Here is a 21,744-nt window from a genome sequence, read left to right as displayed (position 1 = left end):
GTTGATTGCCCCCGTGTTATTTTTATGAAGACGTCTCACAGTTTGACAAAAGTTCTTTAACCTGAGAACGGCAAGTTGGTTGCACATTGTCATTACTGAAGGAGGCTTTCCTTCGATGTTTAACTGTGAGACTATAAAGCAGCATATTTTATAGTGGGCTTGGAGACGTTTTTGCTGATATAATAGCTCATCAGCAATTTGATTCGTTGTATTTTTTGCCTCAATTAGCGAAAAGATTACTTCAAGAAACTTTGATATTTCTTCTGAAAAGCCACTCATTTTGCAGTCAGTAACGACTAGTATACTTTACTTGGTAGTTATTTAATGCCTGTTGACCTGAAAAACCACTCATTTTGCAGTCAGTAACAACTAGTATACTATTCAGGCCTGCTGACCTCTGTTAGTTATTAAAAGGTTTTCAACATGATGGTCAAGGATAATATCTGTCAATTTCAACCCTCGCTTGTATTTCATTAACTAAAACGGATTAATATAACAACCAATCATGTCCTGTATCCTCGTTACTGTGATACATGTACCAACCAGTCACGTCCTGTCTCTTTGTTTTCTATACATGTATCAATAACGTGATACATGTAGCAGACACATGTATCTTGTCACTTTCTTTAAAAATACATGTTTAACAAACCTGTATTTAATTGAAAGCATGTATTTAAAGGGCCACTTTGACGAAAATCGAACAAATTTCAAAACAAGTTGAAACTTTCAATAAGGAATCCTTGTGACCTCATTAATAACAGGTGTAAATGATTTCTTCGTATTCCAAGGGGAAGATCGAAAATTTGACGCTTTTTTTCCGTCCGCCATTAAAATCGTTGTATCAAGCAATCGGCTCAGGGAGAATGGGTCGAGTCGGAGTTGTGACGTCATTTACTCAACCAAAATCAAAACACTCGTGGCTAATGTATATGGAAAATTTGACAACTAGGGAAAAACTCTATCTTAAGGTATTCAAAATCGAAAATTTATTAGCCGCTGCTTCTCAAATTGAAGTATGCCATCTGCCCGTTGCGTTGTATACGGTTGCAGCAATGTTTCTGATAAAAAATCGGGAATATCAGTCCATTACTCACCGATCAGTAAACCAGAGTGTGACCGATGGAAGCGGTTCGTGCGCACCCATCGCGTGAACTTCAATCCTACTACACGATTTGTCATTTGTTCCGATCATTTTAAAGACAGCTGTTTTTCGAGAGCTTTTCACCAGGATGGAAGTCGGCGCCAGCTGGAAAAAGGAGCAATTCCGACCATCTGGGTTCGTGAAACTTCCAAAGAAGAAGCTGTTAGTGACAGAAGCCGCCGTCAGGTGAGTACAATTCCCCCAAACCGCAATATAAGATCTTGCGCAGAAAAATACTGAACGATCAGCCAAACGATATACATTAGGACAAACTTATTTTTCAAGAATCACATTTGTTTGCCTTATATAGCAACTAAAATGCTGATAAAATCCCTGAAATTCAGTCAAAGCAGGTCGTGGATGTCGCCATGCGATAGTTTTCGCACCTCATGAGCTGAGCAAATTTGCGAATAAATTATGATATCCGTGTTGAAAATATTTCGAAGAAAACAACCCGAGATAAATATCCGTTTTCTTGTTTGTTTGTGAATTATTTTGTGATTCTTTTGGAGAGCGTTGGAGTAAAATTCGATGTCACCCTATTCATAACTAATGCGGGGTTCTCCCTTACAGTCACTCAAAAAAATTCTTCATGAGTACGATCAAGTTCAGACTTCAAGTTCAGACTTGAAAACAGATAGTGAGCCTACCGACCAACCTACCGTCGCAGAGTTGAGTGAACAGGCAACAAACGCCACTGAAAATTCAGGAGAACTTGAAAAACATATTGAAATGGCTTCTGTTGAGCAAACAGAAATTCCAGATCAAGAAATGAGCAATGTTCCTGAAGGACAGCTAGACACTAGTCACCTACAGCCAGCACAACCCTCTGATGACTCGGGGAATACACAAAGGGTAACACTTACACATTGAGATCCTCACTTTTGAACTAAATTATTCAGTTTATGTTATTCAAGAATTTTCATCAATAATTATCAATTGCTTTTTATGACATAATCTGCAATTAACCATTGCAATGTAAATGCTCAAAATTTATTATGAATTACTGGATTGTTTTGTGTTTTGCTGACATTTCTTGTCTTTTTAAGTTTAAACTGCCAATAGGAGTAAATAAAACAATATTGTTGGATTGATTTTTTCCATATGTATATTTCATAGGAGACACAATTGGAGAAGACATATTGCAAGCAATGTCTTGAACTAAAACCAAACGTTAGAGCACTAAAACTCAGGTTAAACAGGTTGGAAACTACAAATTCCCTAATTACTGAGGCACTGGCAAAAGCAACTAAATCTTGTGCTACAAGGACTATAGGTATACTATGCTTTCATAGACTATCAGTTTCAAATGTTACTGTTCTTGTGTTTCAAATTTTTTCCATTCTTTTCTTTTTATTACAGACTGTCAGACTGAAGATGTGTATATAGCTGAGGATGAAGAAAGTGATCAGGAAATGTTATCTGATGATCAAGAGGACATGTCTGATGAGTATGATGAAGAAATGAAGGAGGAAATAGAGGATGAGGTGAAGAAAGTCATGGAATGTACTGATGATGCCCCCATAGAGGATGAACCAGCAGATGGAATTGAGATAGATGATGATTCAGACTCTGACAAAGAAAACGTAAATGATAGGTAAGAAATGATAGATTTTCATTTGCCATATTGTACTGCTGGGCTAGTTATTCATTTTGATTTCTTTGTTAGATTGCGTACTGATGGAAAAGACTGCCGCCAACAACCCAAGGCTATTGTTTTCCTATCACATCTATTGATGCTTTTCCAAATCTGCCATCTTTGCAAGTCCCCAAACCCATCTGTCTCTACGATTCAGTCAGGCACAATGGTAACTGTAGAGACCAAGTGTAAAAGCTGCGAAAAGACTAATGTATGGTCAAGTCAACCTTTATTGATTGGAAAGTTCCCTGCTGGCAACATACTGCTGAGTTTTGCAATACTCACAGCAGGTGCTTCAGTGAAGAAAGTTCTACAAGTGCTGAGACATATAAATATTTTGATTTATAATGAGTCCACATACTACTATCATCAGAAGCACCTGCTACTTCCATCAATAGTCACCTTCTGGAGGAGTTACCAAAGAAATATTTTTAATCAATTAGATGGTGTTCCAGTTGAGTTAGCCGGGGACGGGCGGCATGACAGTATGGGTCATTCTGCAAAGTATGGAACATACACCATCTTCTGCTGCACAATTGGTCTGATAATAAATATAGTTCTAGTTCAGGTTAGTTCTATGTCACCGAAGTCATTGTTCATTACACAAAGACATGTGATAGACCACTTTATTCTTTGTGTAATGAATGTTCTGGTTCAGTTATAGTGACTATTAACAGTTTTGTATTTCTTTCATGGTTTTAATGCATTCTCTCTATTGTGAATCACACAAATATAAAAAAATGTTACATGACAAAAAGTAACCAAGCTAAAACAAAAGAAAGTACCGGTAGTCAAAATTATGCAAAGCAATGAGGGCAGTAAATATGAAAATAAAGTATAGTACTGAAGAAAAAAGGTGGATAAATGTGTATACCAAAAATGTCAAATTTCTGATATTTCTCATTATTTTTATTTGTTTTTATCTTAAAAGGCAAATGAAGCTGGTAGCAGTGCAGCAATGGAATTTCTTGGCCACCGACGGTCTATCTTATATTTGCTAACTAAAGGCATGATAATAAAGCAATATATCACTGACAGGCACACATCCATCACAAAGTGGATGAAAGAGGAATGCCCAAAGATATGTCAGCAAATGGGCAAGCCTAAGATTAATCACTTTTTTGATCTTTGGCATGTTGCAAAAAGTAAGTAGAATGTCTATGAAAACATACAAATAATAAACAAACAAACAAACAAACCAATGAAATGAATGAATAAATGGATGAAATGAAAAGAAAGATTTTTTCAACTAATTATGCAGAAGAGAAAAAATAAGTGGGAAAATAACACAGACATGTTAAAGGTCTGTTGTGACAAGAATTAAAAATTTCTTCATAGCCATTATGTATGTGAATCATTGAGAATGATATCATTGCTCTTATATAATAATCATGCTCTATAATTTTAGAAATAAAGAAGAAAATGCTGAAGTTAAGTAAAGAACGTGGTTGTGAGATTATTGGTCGCTGGTACAAGGCCTGCATCTCCCACTTCTACTGGTCTGCCATTTCCACACCAGTCCTTCTGGGAGAAGTTAAACTGGCTAAATTTCAAAGCTTTTTATTCCATATTATAAATAAACACAAGGATCTTCCAAACAAAATTTACAATAAGTGCAAACATGGAATCATCACAGTTCCCAAAGCATGGATGTTAAAAGGTATATAGTATAAAGTATAATGTAAATATAATCCTTGCAAAACAGATGAGACTAAAAAAATGGAAATTGACGAAAACTAATTGATGCTACTTCCAGGGTCAGAAGCATATGAAAAGCTCTATGATGCTCTTACAAAAGACAGTTTATGCAAAGCAATCAAGCAAGTATCAACTAATGCTCAAACAAGCTGCCTTGAGGGCTATCACAGTGTCATTAATCATTTTGCTCCAAAGATGTATGCATTTTCTTATCTTGGCATGTATAGCAGGTATGATACAAGAAATACTTCCTTTGATAAACCTTTAGGGACTATTCATTATTTATTGGAGGGGGATGAGTGAAAATGGAGTCTTCAAATTTTTCCAAGCCTGAAAAGTGTTTTTATCTATTCAGGATTATTCAAAGGAGTTACTTTTCTCCTTCCTACTATAGTTACCAACATATAAGAAAAAACAATGTATAAAGAATGAAAACCTCTTTTCAAAAATGTCCTACTCAATTATTCCTGTTAAAGAGTTCATCTTGCTAACCTTTGAAACAAAAGGGAAAAAAAAAGAATCAAGCATATTTTCCACTTTCTTTGAAGGACAATACTAGCTGCACTGCATTTCAATTACAATCTTCAACGTGATTCAAAAAAGGATGATCACGGAAATCCAAAACTCAAGGTCAAGTACATAAAATACAAATATGGCGAGGGAACAGTGAAGGAATCAAAAGTACCACAAAATTATGGTAGGCATCACTCAGGAAAGACACATCTGTAAAGAGACCAGTTTTATGTTTAATAAATGCTGCTGTGTTTTATGATCCCAGATTTATTGCACAGGCTTAGCCTGAGCATATAATTATGAAGAATGTACATTACCAATGTTTCAAATACCAAAAATTATTATGGTCTCTGTGAACAGCTTACTTATTATAACCAGGCTAAGCCTCTGGAAATAAATCTGGAGACATAAAATACAGCAGTGTCTATTGAACATGAAACTAGTCTATTGCTGTTAGTAAATATTTTTTTGATTATGTGATGGCATTAATGAATCAACACATTAATTTCTAGACTACATAAGTGATATCTACAGGACGTTGATAGAAACACCAAAAGCGGAGTTAAAACAAGTCAGAGACGAACTTGAAGAAAGTGTCCCTCAGCCATTGCATTCAATGTTAGACAAAGAGGACAAGGAAGCAGCGTTAAACAGATATAGACAAAGGAAAGAGAAAGAAACACAGATTTGTCCACCTACGTGCACAGGTAATTAGTGAAATCTAACATTTGTATTAATTTTTGATTGCACAAGATTATCAAGCTTTATTTATTTGTTTAGATGAAGAATTGCAAGCATTGCTCCAGCCAAGACAATCAGCCAGAAAAGCACCTAGCTGCAAAAATTGTGGCAATCCAATGAAGGGCCACAAGAGAGGGCAGTGTTCCAGCTCTAGCTGATCTATTACTCTATGCATTTATATATTGCATTGAAATTTGTCTTTCTTACAATTCTGTTATAGAGTACAAACACTAAAAGTGAAAACAGCACTGATTTAACAACAGCACTATCTAAGTTGCACACTTGGGATAAGCAACAAATGAGCCACATGTTTATTGGTGTTTGCACTCATTACAGGAGCAATTTTCATTTCATCTTTTACATAATATATTTATCTTATTTTATATTTTATATTTATATTTATTTTTTTATATTTTATATTTATTTTACTTACGACATTTGATTTTATTCAGTTTCTTCATCGAACTGTAACTCTTCGTCCTCAAATTCTGAATCGGTATTTGTTTCTTCCTCTTCTTCATCTTCCTCTATAAACCCTTTATATGTCCCATGTTCTGAGGGAAATTCTGATCGTATGGTATTATATACGCAACAGGGCAAAGGCAGTCTTCTTAGATTACCGTCGTATTCCCATATGAGGCGATAAAATTGACGGTACGCAACTGATCTGAAAAATCTACAAATTAGGATATCAATTACTGTAATATTCATTAAAGATTGTTCACTATATATTATATATATAAGTATATACGTAGTAATTCACGCACTTACCGTGCTTCTGGTACTAGCCCTTGCTCTCTCATAACGACGTAACTTCGTCGTTTACGCGTCTTGAGACCAATTGCAGCCGTCTCTAAAACCCACTTGTCAAGGCATACGGACCTAAATCCAGGATGTTCGGTTATACAAGGAAGTTCTTCTTCAAAATCTTCCAATTTCTCCCTACAACGGTCAATGTCTTGACAACAAAAACACTCTGCTTGATTGGTGATCAAAGTCAGTGAACAAGCGGAGCAACTGCACCTACAGTACAAATATAAGAAGAATAGTTTGAGTCTTGATTAAAAGCATTGCACGATTTGATAACTGGTATAGCCAGGTTAATGTTTATATATCTTACCAGTGATTAAGTTGTATTTCCTTTGCAAATCGTTTCTTTAGCATTTCTTCTTCTTCCAGTTCTATCTCGAGTTCCCTCTGGTAAACAACATACTCTTCTTCGGTAGCAATCGGCTCTAGCTCCTCAGAATAGTTAAATTCATCAAATCCATGACCTTCCATGGTTTTCGAATACCAAATTTCACAAAACGACTATTATTCTTAAGATTGCGCTTACAAAAAAGCAAAAAAAACCTAAGCAGATACAAGAAGAAATGTATGGTGTAAACGCTGCTTCTACAAACGGGTTGAGTAAATGACGTCACAAGGAGGTTTCCTACGGAAGACCGCTGGCCGAATTGACTTTTGGCCGTGAACGAATAAATCAATGGCGGACACTTTTAAGACCTATTTTTTTGAACCAATATTCACACAAAAGGTAAATTTAAGGTTCGGATATTGTTTAATTAGTTCTATTGATTGTTTTGGAACCGTTTGTAGTCGCATAGAGGGGTTTTGAAATTTGTCCGAATTTTCGTCCAAGTGGCCCTTTAAGTACACGTTCCAAACGCCATTACATGTATGATACTTGTATAATACATGTATACACACGTATTTTTGACCGGTATTTTACCCCATATTTTTACCTCCTTTTCCTTCGACTCGTTATCTTTGTTATTGCTGAGCCTGCAATATCTTATTAAGAACTGGACCGCAGATACGTTCTTTCAAAACACAGGGAGCCCAATTTCTGTTGTATTCTGCGAGATGACGTTTTACCCCCGTCTCTAGACCATAATCCTTTTCACACTACTTTTGTTCTTTAATTATGACTATTGTTCCTGTATTCTCTAAGGAATACTATTATGGTATAGAGTGGGTGGTATAACGTCATCTCGCTTCATATAGTATCAGGGTTATTGAGGTAAACAGGAAATATGATAATAGAGGAGGTAACCGGATGTTTCGCCCACAAGTCAGTTCGCCCACACCGTTTAGCCCACAACATATCGGCCATCAAATCAATTTCGCCCAAACGATATCATGTCATATGAATATACACTTGAAAAACTTTATGAAATAGAATTTATGTAATTTTAAGTCCATCAAAGCAATGACGGAACTTTTAGAATAGCATTCCAGTTGTCTCGATGAAAGCCAAAGCGCTGAGAATTGACTTCAGACGCGAACGACTTTGTTGTGACGGAGTGACGGCAACAAATTAGTGTAAAGACTTGCTCGTCAATGAAGTGAAACTAACAAGTGAGATTTTCGAAACAAATCTTGGCTTTCTGAAGAAAATCTTTATTAAAAACATGATTATTTAATCTTATCGAATGCTTTGATGTGTCATTTTCATTGACATCCGAGTTCGTGAGATACAGCGCGAGCCTACAGCGCGATAGATCTTTGACTTTCATCGAGACAACTGGAATTAATGCTATTCTAAAAGTTCCATCATTGCTTTGATGGACTTAAAATTACATAAATTCTATTTCATAAAGCTTTTCAAGTGTATATTTATATGACATGATATCGTGTGGGCGAAAAGACTTACGGTTGTGGGCTAAACGGTGTGGGCGAACTGACTTGTGGGCGAAACATCCGGTAACCATAGAGGATGACGGGAAGGGGAAAAGTCCCTATTGAATATTGAATTAGATATCTTATCCCTAAATACGTTGAAAGAAAGTGCTTATCTATGCAAGTTAGCATTTACATTTAACAATCTTTGCAGTGTCTCAATGTTATAGAAATGCCTAGTACGCTTTCCTATAACTGAGAATGAGTCGTTCACTTGACGAGTTCTCCAGAAGGTCTCACAATGACAGTCCGCCATTAAAACGGCAGGCAAATAGTCTTCAGTGCAGTGGAGGGAAATCAGAAGGCTACGATGAATACTTCGATCCTCCGTTGGAGAATAAGTATGAATGTCCAATATGCCTGCTTGGTCTGAGAGAACCAGTACAGACAGAATGTGGACATCGTTTCTGCAGAGGCTGCATTTTACGTTCACTAAGGTATATACATGTACAGTATGTATAACAACTTTGTCTTGTGAACTTTTACAGTTGTATTCCAAGTAGATAAAGTGTAGTTTTACCATATAGTTCCGTTGTCATGGAAATCTACGAGAGCGTTTTTATTCCTAACAATATTTTCAATAATAGTGGCAATAGTTTCGTCCATTCGTTCTTCATCTTTAGAAATCTTTTCCGTTTTTTTAGCAATCCTTGTAGATTTCGAAAATGAAAGTAAAACTTAAATATTTAAACGGGTATGATTCCAGGAAAAAAGTTCAAGGTTTAGTAAACTCTTTTGGTAGATGGTATCACAACACCATAGTAGGGCAAAAGGTGCACCTGCTGCAGAGCAGAGTTGGACAGAAAGATAGATGATGATGAAGATGATTTATAGCAATGCTAAGCAATTATTGGATGAGGTTGAGCAAAATGTCGCAATTCGTTAGTAAATCATATTTGCTGGCAAGACACTAACGAACAACAATATTTTGTGATAACCAAGTTCAATAATAAATTGTTTTATCATTTGAATCATATTTTTCCACTTTCGTTTTGCATTTTGGCTGGTTTTACTGTCTATGAAACTTACCAAGTCTCAGGGAAGTGAGCGATGTTGACAAATGCATCGTTACTGCACAGGAGTAAAACAGCTTGCAGCAAACAGCTTTGCATCATAATGCACATAAGCAGAATATTATTTGCAGGTAGTTATTTGCAGTTGTCTTTTCTAATCAAAAGGAGGAAAAAATAATTTGAAGGATAATATGTACTTATTGACTGAGTGGGAGGGCTGTACGGAAAAATATTTGGCTCGAGGTGATGCCGTATATACCAAGCACAGTGAGGCCTGTACAAATGACCAACAGCCAAATACAGCTGTATTTTCCCGTATGGCCCAACCTAACTCAGTCATTAAGCATTTTATCATATGACCCCCATGAACAGAAAAATAATAAAATAAAAGAAAGAAAAAAATACAGTCGCAGGTTTCGAGCAGGGCCATTTGGATTTGTACATAGGTTTTTTTAAGAGCGCGCGCCCGGACAGACACGGGAAATAAAATCTCTTAATTGTATTCAAAGTGAAAGTGAAAAAAGTAACCCAGAAAATCTCTTACTCATTGCTTGTCATATGATGTTTTGTTGGTCTATGAATTAATCAAGGGAAAAATAAAGGTCAACACTCAAATTGTCATTGAAATGTTTTCAAATTTTGCATGATGAGGTCATTACAATATGAGGAAACAAAAATAAAAAATAAAAAATAATGATAATAAAAACACACAAAATCACATTCAGTTTTATAACATAGTTAATGACAGAACAACCCTAAATTTAAATTTGGATTTTTGGACTAGCCTAAATATACACATGATTTGAACAAAATCATCATAAACTTAGCACAGAAATGTCCCATATTAAGATCTTGTACAATTCCACATTGTGAAAATGTTCGAAATACTAGAAACCAACCATTGCAATAATTTACACCTCAATAATGTTTTTGTCTCAAATGGATAATATGAAAGCAAAAGTTTAAATTTGACATGTCATATTGCACATTTTTCTTGTATGATACGTTTTTCAGCTAAAAATATTTAAAAAATGTACATATAGAATAATTCATTTTTTCAGTTTCTATACATTTCATTAAAATGACCAATTTTTAATCCAATTCCATCATCAAGTGATAAAAAGAAAGAAAAACTGGGATCTTGACACCATAGAAATGAGATCATCAAACACAACAATTGCAATTGGACATTTTTTCATTTATTTTGATTTAAATACTTTCAGTTTAACAAAATGTGCATAAACATCAGAGTATGATAATTATCATTTTGTGATTGGAGCTCATTCATGAATTTTGTGAAAATTGAAATGTGAATCAGAGACCTTCACAGCCTAACATATTTATATGTGTCAAGCATATTCATATGTGAAAGTCCTTTACAGTCTAACATATTTATATGTGAAAGACCTTCACAGTCAAGCATATTTATATGTGAAAGAAATCCACTGTCAAGCATATTTATATGTGAAAGACCTAATTCACAGCCTAACATATTTATATGTGAAAGACCTTCACAGTCCAACATATTTATATGTGAAAGACCTTCACTGTCAAGCATATTTATATGTGAAAGACCTTCACAGTCTAAGATATTTATATGTGAAAGTCCTTCACAGTCCAACATATTTATATGTGAAAGACATTCACTGTCAAGCATATTTATATGTGAAAGTCCTTCACAGTCTAACATATTTATATGTGAAAGTCCTTCACAGTCAAGCATATTTATATGTGAAAGTCCTTCACTGTCTAACATATTTATATGTGAAAGTCCTTCACAGTCTAACATATTTATATGTGAAAGACATTCACTGTCAAGCATATTTATATGTGAAAGTCCTTTACAGTATAATATACTATGGAAAACTAGTGAAAACTAGTGGTTTACTCCGATGAAGGACTAACGTCCGAAATGTCAGTTTCATTTTTACATACCATACAGTGTTACAAATTATCTATCTATCAACTGTTCTAATATACTATAGCTAGTATGTAGAAATTCATAATATTTGAAATCCGAAATCTACGTATTTTAAAAATATTCCGAAACAACATATGCTTTGTATTCATTTTCATTTGAAGAATACTTTTCTCAGTTGCTGTTAAATTTATAACGACGTTCTTGGACTTTCTTACCTGCAAAGCAGTTCGTAATTAAAAATCTACTTAGGTTTGCTTCTAAGCATTTAAAATATGTACCATAGTTCATTTTGATTTAGCTGGTTTCTTCAACTTGAACACGAGATGTTTCTCTCTTTGTCCACATGTTCCACGAGCTCGAGTACATACGACGACGTATATATATATTATACCACATAAGTAATTTTACGCTGAAATTCTTCCGTGAATAACTCCAAATTTGTCAAATTTCCCTGATAAACCTTTAGCTTGTTAATTCTTCTTTGGGCTTAACTACTTGCTGCTGTATTTTTTGTCATAATTCTGCTTTCATAAGAGTTTCTTTCTTGAAACGAACAAGCATCCGTTAACGTACTGTAATACTATCTTGTTGTGATTTGAATATTCCTTGCAAACAATGACAGGAAATGACCTTTGGACTTTTAATCCAATTATAAGTATCTAAACTGAAGTTATATGAAGTTATAAGTATCTAAATCGCATTCGCAAACAAAGCACAATTTTTTCGTTTTAGAACTAGAAATGCAATCGCTTGACGGTTGTTTATTGAGTTAGGAACATTAGGTTTGGAATTTAGTTTGTATAACTTCAGTTTAGATACTTATAATTGGATTAAAAGTCCAAAGGTCATTTCCTGTCATTGTTTGCAAGGAATATTCAAATCACAACAAGATAGTGTTACAGTTAACGGATGCTTGTTCGTTTCAAGAAAGAAACTCTTATAAAAGCAGAATTATGACAAAAAATACAGCAGCAAGTAGTAAAGCCCAAAGAAGAATTAACAAGCTAAAGGTTTATTAGGGAAATTTGACAAATTTGGAGTTATTCACGGAAGAATTCAGCGTAAAATTACTTATGTGGTATAATATATATATACATCGTCGATGTACTCGAGCTCGTGGAACATGTGGACAAAGAGAGAAACATCTCGTGTTCAAGTTGAAGAAACCAGCTAAATCAAAATGAACTATGGTACATATTTTAAATGCTTAGAAGCAAACCTAAGTAGATTTTTAATTACGAACTGCTTTGCAGGTAAGAAAGTCCAAGAACGTCGTTATAAATTTAACAGCAACTGAGAAAAGTATTCTTCAAATGAAAATGAATACAAAGCATATGTTGTTTCGGAATATTTTTAAAATACGTAGATTTCGGATTTCAAATATTATGAATTTCTACATACTAGCTATAGTATATTAGACTGTAAAGAACTTTCACATATAAATATGCTTAACAGTGAATGTCTTTCACATATAAATATGTTAGACCGTGAAGGACTTTCACATATAAATATGCTTGACAGTGAATGTCTTTCACATATAAATATGTTAGGCTGTGAAGGTCTTTCACATATAAATATGCTTGACTGTGAAGGTCTTTCACATATAAATATGCTTGACAGTGAAGGACTTTCACATATAAATATGTTAGACTGTGAAGGTCTTTCACATATAAATATGCTTGACAGCGAAAGTCTTTCACATATAAATATGTTAGACTGTGAAGGTCTTTCACATATAAATATGCTTGACAGCGACGGTCTTTCACATATAAATATGTTAGGCTGTGAAGGTCTTTCACATGTAAATATGCTTGACAGCGAAAGTCTTTCACATATAAATATTGTTTCTGTTGAACACCCATGTTTTGAACACAAACATGAATTATGTCGACATCTTGTCATATTTATCAAGAATTGTTCAAAATTGCAATAAAAGTAGAAAATTAATAAAGGAAAACTCAATGTAATGGAATGTTGTACAGTTTTTCATAAAAAAATCCATGATGATAAGTAAAATGTTGTAAAAGCTGAAAAATGTACATTTTAATAAAGAATATCGATCCTGAATTTAAGGTACATTCTGTTTTGTTCATTTAACCATATACATGATCATGTTTCTTATAAATTTGTTCAAATCATGTGTATGTTTAGGCTAGTCCAAAAATCCAAATTTAAATTTAGGGTTGTTCAGTTATATTTGTTTATTATTTCAGGGAGTCAGGCAATAGATGCCCAGTGGATAATGAGCCTCTTACTGAATCAGGAGTAAGTGACTTTTCTTTATTCTCTTTCTCAAATCAAGGGCAGCATAGTGTTGATGCACTCACATCTCATCTGCCTCTCCCCGTTGATTTGAAGTGTCCCCACTTGTTTTCTTTCCTCCATAAAACCCAACAAGATAATTTCCTATTCTATCTTTGAGTTAGCCAGGTCATAACTTATATCAGGCCAAAGGTTATTACATGTTATTGGTAAAATTTGCATAGTCAAATGCTATGCTGTAAATGATCTACTTACATATGCATAACAATGAATTTACCAAATTTACAATTTGTATTTAGGCAAAAGAAGTTGTTTGTATGTAAATAAAATTGGGATGGGTGATGTAGATAAACAGGAAAGTAACTTGGTAATTCGTATATGCCGATATATGTAGTTATAGTTTATTTATATTTGTATTTAATATTTAGATCTTATTAACCGAGCAGGAGGTCTGTACGGGATAATCTTGACTGAGGTCTGTACCCGACCGAGGTCAAGATTAACCCATACAGACCGACCAAGCTCGGTTGATAAGAGTTTTATTATGTGACCACTTTTCATTGAAAAGGACAAAATGTTTTCGCGTAAGATTAATATGCGATCGGACCGGTTAATACCCGAGAATCTAGACCAGTGCGTGATGCGGTCTATCCAATCAGATTGCTTGATTTGCTAGTGTCCAGGCTCTAAAATTCACGGTCATATAATAAAACCATATGATAAATAATAATAATAACTATTATATATTGCACAAATTACAGCACATACTCAAATGTGCATCACAGAAAATAAACTACCATGAATCATAATAAATATTTATATATAAGAGTGAAAAGTAAATATATGCATACATATAACAATAATATCAATAAAAAGATTTCTTGAATAAAATGTATTAAGCTGAAAGTTAAAAGATAAAATGGAAATGAAACTCCTAATTTCAAGAGGAAGATGGTTCCATAATTTAGGCAAAGTGCGTAAGAAAACAGAAAAAAGTGTTCTTAGCATAAGCAGGAGGATAACTAAGAAGAATGCCATTGTGATTTCTCCTAAGACTATAAGATGAAGAAGGCATCGCAGAGATATGCAAGTTCAACCTGATTTAAAGAATAAAAGTATTGATTGATTTGTGTTGTATTTTTCATCAGCTCTATCCAGACAACTTTGCTAAGAGAGAAATGAGTTCCTTCACTGTTTGGTGCAGACACAAGAAAGACAGAGGGTGTTCTTGGAATGGACCATTGGGAAAACTGGAGGTACACCTGTAGGCTGTTAATGAATACTACTGCATCTAATGACATTCAGTATTAGATACGCATTACAATATATGAGTGGTGCAACATGCTGTAACACTGAAATGGCTTCTCTTAAGAATGTATTGCATGTGTAGGAAACTTACGATAACGACTTGCAGTATGTGTTCACATTACAACATGCTGCAAAAGAATGGCCTCCCATAAGAATGGTTATTGTATGAGTGGGAAACATACAGTGCTGACTTACAGCATGTACACCGTAGGACATGCCGCAACATTGAAATGGCTTCCCAAAAGAATTGTTTCCCATAAGAATGGTTATTGTATGAACTCTGGAAACACACAGTACTGACTTACAGCACGTACATGATACGACATGCTGTTACAGTGAAATGGTTTCCAATACGAATCGTATGGGTGGCAAACATGTGGTACAAGCATGTAGCACATGCCATAACATTGAAATGGCATCCATTAAGAATGGTTATCATATGAGTGAGAAATGTACATTACTGACTTACAGTACGTACACGGTACAACATGCCATTAACATTGAAATGGCTTCCCATAAGAATGGTTATTGTATGAGATGTGTAGTTTTACAAAATGTGTATTGTATCATTTCAGGAGCATATGAAAATGTGTCCATTTTCTGATGTCAAGTGTCCCAATTCCTGTGGCAAGAAGATCCAACTACAACGACTTGAAGAGCACATGGAAAAAGACTGTGAAAAGCGTAAAACTGAATGCCCATTTTGCCACAACAGTATTTTTGTATCTGAAGCTAAGGTACTCATATCTATCTTGTTACATCAACGTTGATTACTACTGATCATAACAATAGAATGCATGGGAATTATTGTTAAACTTTAAGATCAAAATTAGTTTGTGAAGGGAACCTAATATGATCTTTTGTGCCAGTATCATTATGAGAAAAGACATTAATTTAGCTATCTAGACCTTGGTTGTCTTTATGGTTATTGCAAATAGAATGTATTTGAGAATATGATAAATTGTTTTATATATTCAATTCACAATTTGTCTGTGATGATAATAACGTATATGGCATGTAATGTTAAGAGGTAGATCACATGTCATGCACAACAGTTTTTTGTGTCTGATTCTCTTATTGATGATAAAAAATAGCCAATCAGCGAGCGAGAAATTAGTAAGTTGTTGTAAAATCTGTTTTACCTCTGTCAGTGATTTCAGTTGACATGTTTTTGTTTGTTGTCATAGATCCACGAAAAAGAATGTCCTGAGGCACCTTTGGAATGTAAAAAGTGCGGCAAGAAGGATATCCCAAGAAATCAGGTAATTTAATCATGAGACTGAGTGTGTTTGTATACGTACATATATCTGTATTTGCAATACATTTTCATAAGTGTAGAGTGAGTAAACTACAGTACAGCCATCTTCTTGCATGGATAATGTACAGTACTGCCTTAAATCATAACAGTGGTTTTTGTTTTTTTGTTTAGATGCCCAACCATTCAGAGAATGACTGCCCAAAGGAAAAATCTAGGTGTCCTCTGTTCTATCTGGGCTGTACATTTGAGGTAAAAGAAATTCTTTTGGTTTAATAGTCATCAGAGATAATAAAGATTTTGTTCTTTGTTTATTTACTGTAAAATATTGACTTATTGAAATCTTAATTGTAGAGATGTTATCCAATGGTTTTCTTGGGTACACTTGCTCATGGCCAATTTAGACTTTTTGCATCAGATTTTCATGTCTTTAAGGCAAAATGATTCAAAAACTGTTCAGTAAAATCTTTTTATTTTTGAAGATGTTTTCTTTCCTTGGGTTGAAAAAGCTATTGGCAAAATAAACGATGTAAACTTAGAAAGTTATCAAAATTATTTCATATTTTACTCAAAAAATAAATTGGTGGTCCCAATTTCATATAAGTCTAGACAATAACCAAATAACTAGGTAGTATTTGAATTCATGCCCATAAATGTCCCTAATGCCAGATGAATTCATTGATTGCAAGTTTTACTTTTGCAGGGCTACAATCCAGATGTTTCCAAACACATTGCAGACAAACAGGTTCAACATTTCAAAGACCTTGCTAAAACAGTGCAAAAGCTACAAGAACGACCAGCGGCAACAGCAGTTGTGCGATCTGCAGGTCCAAGTACTTCACACGAAGAACCTTTCAGACAAGAACTAAGACCTGTAAGCCTTCAACCACCACGGCAACCACTGAGAAGTAATGATGCACTTGAGGAAAAGATATTGAAACTAGAAGAAAGAGTGATTGAACTGGAAGGGAGGGTGAGTGCCGGAACTTTTATCTGGAAGATTGACAATTTTACGTACCAGCGTGGTCAGGCAATGGACAATACAGTACCTGCTATCCACTCACCACCCTTCTACACTAGCCTGTATGGGTACAAGATGTGTCTAAGAATGAACCTGAATGGTGTTGATAGTGGGTTTGGTCACCATCTCTCTCTCTTTGTGCACATGATGAGAGGAGACTGGGATGATATATTGGAGTGGCCGTTCACAGGCCGCATTACATTGGCCATACTGGATCAAAGTGAGAATGTAGAGTTTCGTCGTCCAATAAGCGAAACTCTGGTTGCCAAGCCCAACCTTTTGGCCTTTCAGAAGCCGACAACAGCGAGGAACCATAAGGGGTATGGTTATGTTGAGTTTTGTCAGATTGAGCAGTTGTTACGTGATGGTCAGTTTGTGAAGAATGACGTCATGTTGGTTCGTATTCAGGTCTTTCACTAAGTACAAACCACTGATCTGCCAATGCAGCATGCCGTGTTCATTGTATTCTAGCATATGACTAAATACTACTGCTAGGTTCGTCCCACTCAGTTAGCATCACATTTGAGGAGAGTTTCTAGTTGGTTCTCTCCTGTTCTTTGAAGGATATCTCCAGATTCTCTGCAGTTCCTAAGTTCGTCCCACGCACTTAGCATCACATTTGAGGAGAGTTTCCTAGTTGGTTCTCTCCTGTTGTTTGAGGGATATCTCCAGATTCTCAAAAATCAACTTCTAAATTTCAATTCAATCATGGAATGAGGGTCACAGGTTTATTAGTCCAGTAGCTAGGTCCTAACCCTCGTAAAACAAGGACAAAACCATTGTCAATCAGCCTACTAACCAAAAAGCCAGTAGCAATTACCAACATAACCAATGTTCCAAAACCAACCAATTACAGTCCACTAATGACAATCCACCAATCACAATCCACCAATCACAATCCATTAAGAATAAACCTCATTTCTCAGTGAGGTTTGTTAGTGGAGTTCCGACGGGTATGGGAGGGCGTTAATTTGATAATACACGTTTCATAATAGATTGCAAAGCAATTATGTATGCCATATTGGCAGATCAGTGGTTTGCGGTGGATATTGCAGTGTAACATATTTATCCTTTAGCTATTAACAGGGTTCATGCAGGTTCTTCTATTCCATGAAAAGTCCTTGAATGTATGATACAAGTTCAAAGGTCTTTTGAAAAGCTCTCGAAAAAATAAAGATTATTGAAAAGCCCTATTCTCTCAATGCTATGAGGTTTGAGAATGAAACAGTAAAATATGTAAAAAGTATATGTGGACTGCATGGCACTAATGAAATACATGAAGATATAGAAATATAGATAAGTTATAGTGCTTGGGAACGAGGTTATTCCGGGCGAAAGCCCTTGGAATTAAATTCGGAAAAATTAATTTCCGACCTCGCTGGGAATCGAACCCACGACCTTCGGAATTGTACTACCGATGCTCTACCAGCTGAGCTAGAGGTCAGACTGAGAGCAGGCCGGGGTGAATTTAATTCCAAGGGCTTTCGCCCGGAAAAACCTAGCTCCCAAGCACTATAACTTATATATATTTCTATATCTTCATATATAAAAAGTAAATGATTGATCAAAACAAGGGAGCACATTAAAATTTTGTTTGTGTAAGGAAAGTTATTGTTCTTGGTTGATCTATTATCTAGGGCGCGCAATCCATCTTGTGACAGGCGTTCCTCGTAGTGTTTTGGTTTCGGCCGATCCGAATGGCTTACGATCGTGTAAGGATGGGAATGACGAGTGTCGGTCCGCTCCTCGCAAGATATTCGTCGGTTTTCGGAGTAAATTCGCTAACCTGACTAAAGCAAGGAACGCCTGCCATGAAGTGTAGCGCGCACGTAAACAAGCACTACAAGGAACGCCTGCCATATCTTAGAATACGTGCGATAAAATCGAAGATAAACCAACACAATCAAAATTTTAACATGCTCTCTTGATCAAAAGAGGTATCATTATTACGGAAATTTTGGTCATTTGGGCTACCAGCGATTACCCTGGATAACCAGGCAGTCTCGTTCGATGAACACAACAATAATTAAAGTTGTAGGCAAAAGTACTTAAAAAATTTTAATTTTCCTCCTTAAATACTGCCTGGAAAATCCTTGATTTTTTTCTTGGGAATCCAGCATGAACCCTATTATTATGTTGTTATATTAGCTTCTATTTGTTATAATGCAATAATCATTTTAAGAAAAAATATCAAAAAATCTATCAAAACAAATAAAATGGATGGGAAAAAAAAAAAAAAAAAAAAAAAAAAACCTAAAATGGACAAACTAAAAAAATTAAAACATTTAAAAAAGCAAAAAAAAAAACAAACACATTTTTACTGAATTAATAGCACTAGTTGGGAGTGGAGTATTTCGTAAATACCTTTTAAACTTATAAAGTTCATTACTATTATTATTATTATTATTATGTTACACTGCAATAATCACTGTAATACCACATTATTAGACAATTATGCACTGTTATTTTCATAAATATGTAAAATTTTTGCAAGCTGCATGCTGTAACTTTTCCCCCGCTGCCGTCAATCACAAGTAATCAGTCAGTACATATTACATATTTTTGACTGGCGGCAGGAAAAGTCAAGCTTTAGCATGCAACTCAGATACAGATTTTGCTTTTTTTTATTGAAAATAGCAGTAAAGTAATTTTCGATTGTGGTATAATAAGACTATTTTCATTGGAGACTAGAAATGATATTTAGTTATCAATTAATAAATGTTTGGACTCATAGCAATATTTCATAGATTGTTGAGATATTTCATCTGTATAACACAGTCTTCATCAGTCAAATTAGTGTGATATTTAGTTATAATTGTCATAATAATAACATAATAATTGTCATATACCAACTATCAAAGTCCATTTTTCTCTTACTTTGATTGGTTGAGAGGGAACGTGAACAAGTTTCAGTCGTTCGCCGGCAACAGCTTTCAGTGGGCAAAAATATGTTGTGATTTTCCCAGAAAAGTTTTTATGAGTTTTTCGAAATCAAATAATCAAAAAATCAAATAACTGCTATTTTTTCTTTGACACTTGGTATATGACAAAACACTTTTTGACTTGGGAAAGCAGTGTGTTTTGTGGTCCCCAAGACGGCAATGAGAACATCACCGTCTCGGGCCACAAAACACACTGTTTCCCTTGGTCCCAGTCAATAATTACTAATTGTATCACTTGTAACTTGATTAAGACAAACACTGATGTTTTCTTTAGCATATTCTATCTTAAAGCACATGGTCCAATCCAGATTTACACTAATTACTGCTGCAAGTACCTGTAGCAGTGGTGCAGCTCAACTGGGTCAAACTGGTAACAATGTGAAGGTGCTTTTGGCAGCCACATTGCAATCCATTTGGAGTATTATAATTTATCAGTCACCTGTAACAATATGTTGAGTTATAGATATAGCCATAACCTTAGGTAGTCTATAATCAAACTAACCATCAATAATCTCCATTTGAAAAAAAGTCTCTTGGTCGAAAGATTGTGAATGCACCAATGACAGCTAGCTGGCAGACACCAAAAAGTTAATAAAATATGTTTAACAATGAGAAACAATGCAGTATTTTGCTATACCACAGCACTCTATCAGAGCAGTGAGTACTATCCCCGGGGGGGGGGTACTCCCATATATGGACTATACTGGGATAATCCGCTGAACAGGGTATGGTTTTTCGAGCTTCTTGTCATAAACAGGGTATGAAATTTCACTCAAGTTCCAAGTTCTTCCCGAGTTTCCTTTCATAGGTTTCTACTTTCATATTGACTGAAACCGGTTATTATGGTCGTAAAAAAACGATACGCGAGATGACGTAATTGAAACGGGAACTCAGTGCAATTATTTATATCTTTTGTCATAAACAGGGTACCCCTTTCAGAATCCCAGCGGAACACCCCTACCCAAGTTCTGGCGGAGTAACCCCCCGGGATGGGGGTACCATCCCACAATGCCTTGCTTATACTTACCATCCATTACCACTACCCTATCACAGCAGTGAGTACTATCCCACAATGCCTTGCTGACTTATACTTCCCATCCATCTAGAGCATGCGCAGACGTTTTCATTCGTGTATTACAGACTACTAGTTGAATAATGATAAATTGTTACAATTGGGCTGAAAAGTTCCGGGATGGACTGAGTACCACTTTATATTCGACTTGTCTTTTAGGAGACTAGTAAACTGTACGAATACGAGAGGTTTGCTAGCTACGAGCCCAAGGTGCATCGAGCTGACTAGGACGACGTTACCTTAGTAGGTGTGGTTCTATCGATAGCCAATAACCATCTGGGCCCGGTCGTAGGAAGCCTGGATAGCACTATCCAACGGATAAATCTTATCCAGTGGATAAATTTATTGGATAACAGTTTCGACTTATCCACTGGATAAGAGTTATCCGTTGGATAGCGCTATCCAGGCATTGTACAACCGGGCCCTGTGGGATAATAAACTATCTATCAATTATTTTTATAAAAAAGTTATAAATTTGTCTAAAAATGAACCAATATATCGCATTGTTGTCGAAATACTATAAAGACTTTTAAAGA

At 35.3% G+C, this 21,744-nt stretch overlaps 3 protein-coding genes across 3 annotated transcripts; 2 read left to right on the top strand and 1 right to left on the bottom strand.

The window, feature by feature from the left end:
- The first annotated feature begins 704 nt into the window (after positions 1 to 704).
- LOC148913120 (uncharacterized) lies at positions 705 to 6,101 on the top strand. Its single transcript, XM_089027047.1, has 11 exons — positions 705 to 1,327; positions 1,715 to 1,996; positions 2,261 to 2,417; positions 2,504 to 2,738; positions 2,811 to 3,348; positions 3,712 to 3,925; positions 4,189 to 4,440; positions 4,537 to 4,708; positions 5,027 to 5,175; positions 5,504 to 5,698; positions 5,772 to 6,101. The coding sequence occupies exons 1-11, from the start codon at positions 1,016 to 1,018 to the stop codon at positions 5,888 to 5,890; spliced, it is 2,625 nt and encodes an 874-aa protein (XP_088883173.1). The 5' UTR covers positions 705 to 1,015; the 3' UTR covers positions 5,891 to 6,101.
- On the bottom strand, positions 4,325 to 7,356 carry LOC148913119 (uncharacterized). The gene is made up of 4 exons (XM_089027049.1): positions 6,853 to 7,356; positions 6,504 to 6,755; positions 6,166 to 6,408; positions 4,325 to 4,970 (listed from the first exon to the last, which is right to left on the bottom strand). Exons 1-3 carry the CDS (start codon positions 7,011 to 7,013, stop codon positions 6,177 to 6,179), a joined length of 645 nt encoding a protein of 214 aa, XP_088883175.1. The 5' UTR covers positions 7,014 to 7,356; the 3' UTR covers positions 4,325 to 4,970; positions 6,166 to 6,176.
- Positions 7,357 to 8,469: 1,113 nt separating this feature from the next.
- Positions 8,470 to 20,755, top strand: LOC116307960 (TNF receptor-associated factor 6). The gene is made up of 7 exons (XM_031718290.2): positions 8,470 to 8,851; positions 13,562 to 13,613; positions 14,759 to 14,866; positions 15,494 to 15,655; positions 16,106 to 16,180; positions 16,348 to 16,425; positions 16,877 to 20,755. Exons 1-7 carry the CDS (start codon positions 8,616 to 8,618, stop codon positions 17,612 to 17,614), a joined length of 1,449 nt encoding a protein of 482 aa, XP_031574150.2. The 5' UTR covers positions 8,470 to 8,615; the 3' UTR covers positions 17,615 to 20,755.
- The last annotated feature ends 989 nt before the right edge of the window (positions 20,756 to 21,744 follow it).

Source organism: Actinia tenebrosa, unplaced genomic scaffold, assembly GCF_029948245.1.
Source record: "Actinia tenebrosa isolate PJP-AT-01 unplaced genomic scaffold, QUT_ActTen_1.0 PGA_scaffold10__47_contigs__length_13832649, whole genome shotgun sequence".
Lineage (NCBI taxonomy): Eukaryota > Metazoa > Cnidaria > Anthozoa > Actiniaria > Actiniidae > Actinia > Actinia tenebrosa.
This window is presented reverse-complemented; position numbering and strand designations above follow the sequence as displayed.

What these genes read in the sequence shown, in the direction of transcription:
- LOC148913120 (XM_089027047.1), top strand. Translation starts at nt 1,016, where the DNA reads ATGCCATCTGCCCGTTGCGTTGTATACGGTTGCAGCAATGTTTCTGAT. An exon ending in ACTCGGGGAATACACAAAGG is followed by an intron (nt 1,997 to 2,260) that starts GTAACACTTACA and finishes TATATTTCATAG; the next exon opens with GAGACACAATTGGAGAAGAC. An exon ending in AAAGAAAACGTAAATGATAG is followed by an intron (nt 2,739 to 2,810) that starts GTAAGAAATGAT and finishes TTTCTTTGTTAG; the next exon opens with ATTGCGTACTGATGGAAAAG.
- LOC116307960 (XM_031718290.2), top strand. Translation starts at nt 8,616, where the DNA reads ATGAGTCGTTCACTTGACGAGTTCTCCAGAAGGTCTCACAATGACAGT. An exon ending in AGGATATCCCAAGAAATCAG is followed by an intron (nt 16,181 to 16,347) that starts GTAATTTAATCA and finishes TTTTTTGTTTAG; the next exon opens with ATGCCCAACCATTCAGAGAA. An exon ending in ATCTGGGCTGTACATTTGAG is followed by an intron (nt 16,426 to 16,876) that starts GTAAAAGAAATT and finishes TTACTTTTGCAG; the next exon opens with GGCTACAATCCAGATGTTTC.
- LOC148913119 (XM_089027049.1), bottom strand. Translation starts at nt 7,013, where the DNA reads ATGGAAGGTCATGGATTTGATGAATTTAACTATTCTGAGGAGCTAGAG. An exon ending in GAAATACAACTTAATCACTG is followed by an intron (nt 6,756 to 6,852) that starts GTAAGATATATA and finishes TTTGTACTGTAG; the next exon opens with GTGCAGTTGCTCCGCTTGTT. An exon ending in GGGCTAGTACCAGAAGCACG is followed by an intron (nt 6,409 to 6,503) that starts GTAAGTGCGTGA and finishes CCTAATTTGTAG; the next exon opens with ATTTTTCAGATCAGTTGCGT.